The following is a 1,905-nucleotide window of genomic DNA, read 5'->3' as shown; positions in this document are numbered from 1 at the left end:
AAAATCGAATGAAAATTTAAGATGTAAGAAATTATGTCTCCATATTTTTGCCGCCACTGTATAGACGATGGAAAAAAGTTAACTTGAACATTTGTTCCTTAACCGTAGAAAGTTTCCAATAAACGAGATAATCCTGTACATTTCTCTATGTTTATATTGGTAAAAAAAAAAAACTCTATTAGTTTTAATAACGATTTTAAAATCGCAAACACGATAAATCAGAGCGCCATTGGGCTAGAGATGAATAAATGTCGATAGTCGGACTGTACAAAAGCAGAGCGAATTTAAATTCACTCTGGCCGAGCGAATTCACCAAGACAAAGCGAATTGAAAAAACCAGGCGAATTATAGCAGGTTTATTTTTTCGTATTCGCTGTCAAAAATTCAAACGATGAAGTTGTTAACCGCTTTGTGCGCTCTTGGCCTGGCCGGCTTTGTATTGGCTGATGATAGCAAAGGACCCAAAGTGACCGACAAGGTATACACACACACACTCATACAGATACACAATAGGCAAAGCGTTGGTGGTATACATACAGATGCAAACAGACAGCCGCCATTTCCCTTGAAGCCCCCCCCTTCCCTTTATGACGTTTTGATTTATGTGTTTATTTATTTTAATTCTGAATGATGACGTATGTCTGGTAGGTGTTCTTTGACATCACAATTGGCGGTGAATCGGCGGGACGCATCGAGATTGGTCTATTCGGCAAGACGGTGGAGAAGACGGTGAGGAACTTCAAGGAGCTGGCCGAGAAGCCTCAAGGAGAGGGGTAAGTGAAATAGATTAACCGTGCAATTGAATACAATTGCAACGAGTGCGAAAGAGAGGCGGCTAGACCAAGATTTATAGGTTAGATAATTCAAGACGCTTCAATAATACACTACGTGGCCTTTTGCTATGAGAAATTGTTTAACAAAAGCAACAAATTAATGTAAATTTGTGTGTGCAAATTGAATTGAAGTGCTTACTAAATTTATTCCCTGTTGCTGTTTCCTCTTTTTTTTCTGTGTATAGCTACAAGGGCAGCAAGTTCCATCGCATCATCAAGGACTTTATGATCCAGGGTGGAGATTTCACCAAAGGCGATGGCACTGGCGGTCGCTCCATCTATGGTGAACGCTTCGAGGATGAGAACTTCAAGCTGAAGCACTATGGCTCCGGTTGGTTGAGCATGGCCAATGCTGGCAAGGACACCAACGGTTCTCAATTCTTTATCACCACCAAGCAGACCAGCTGGTTGGATGGTCGTCATGTGGTCTTTGGCAAAATTCTGTCCGGCATGGATGTGGTGCGTAAAATTGAATCGTCTGCCACCGATGCCCGTGATCGTCCCGTCAAGGATGTGGTCATTGCCAACAGCGGATCTCTGCCAGTACCAGAACCATTCTCCGTCTCCAAGACTGATGCCACTGAATAAACGTAGACAAACACACACAGAGATTGGAAGAGGAGCTCTTCCTTCTTCAGAATTTTAATAAAATAAAAAACAAAAATAAAATCATTAAGCAATGAAAACAAATAGTTGATTTTGCATTTAAAAACCTCACACATTTTTGCTTATTAAGAGATTTGCTTCTTTTTTCCATTCTTAGATCTTACGTTTGCTCAACTATATTCGATCATAAATATATATTAATAAATAACAATAACTACTACTTTTTGTGATAAAGATCGATGAGTTTTATTGCATTTCCAGTTTATGTTGCGGAGGGGTTATAAGGTTCAACGAACCGGTTTTTTACCTTCTACCCTCATATGTGTGTGTGGGTGTGTGTGTAAGCCGCTTTCTTCTCGCTTCTTTTGTATGGAAAACCCGTTTTATTTCTTTGTTGCTAATTCTTGTTTGCTCCCTTTTCTTTAATATTATTATTATTCTTTGGTTTTTTTTTTACATCCCGCTT

General features: G+C 39.5%; 1 protein-coding gene across 1 annotated transcript; it reads left to right on the top strand.

The window, feature by feature from the left end:
• Window positions 1–346: 346 nt before the first annotated feature.
• Window positions 347–1,673, top strand: LOC137576001 (peptidyl-prolyl cis-trans isomerase 6). The gene is made up of 3 exons (XM_068288809.1): window positions 347–478; window positions 649–773; window positions 1,019–1,673. Exons 1-3 carry the CDS (start codon window positions 392–394, stop codon window positions 1,419–1,421), a joined length of 615 nt encoding a protein of 204 aa, XP_068144910.1. The 5' UTR covers window positions 347–391; the 3' UTR covers window positions 1,422–1,673.
• Window positions 1,674–1,905: the final 232 nt, after the last annotated feature.

The sequence above is a fragment of the Drosophila tropicalis genome, unplaced genomic scaffold, assembly GCF_018151085.1.
Source record: "Drosophila tropicalis isolate 14030-0801.00 unplaced genomic scaffold, ASM1815108v1 contig_593, whole genome shotgun sequence".
NCBI classification, from domain to species: Eukaryota; Metazoa; Arthropoda; class Insecta; order Diptera; family Drosophilidae; genus Drosophila; species Drosophila tropicalis.
The sequence above is the reverse complement of the archived record's forward strand: the minus strand, read 5'-3'. Positions and strand labels throughout refer to the sequence as shown.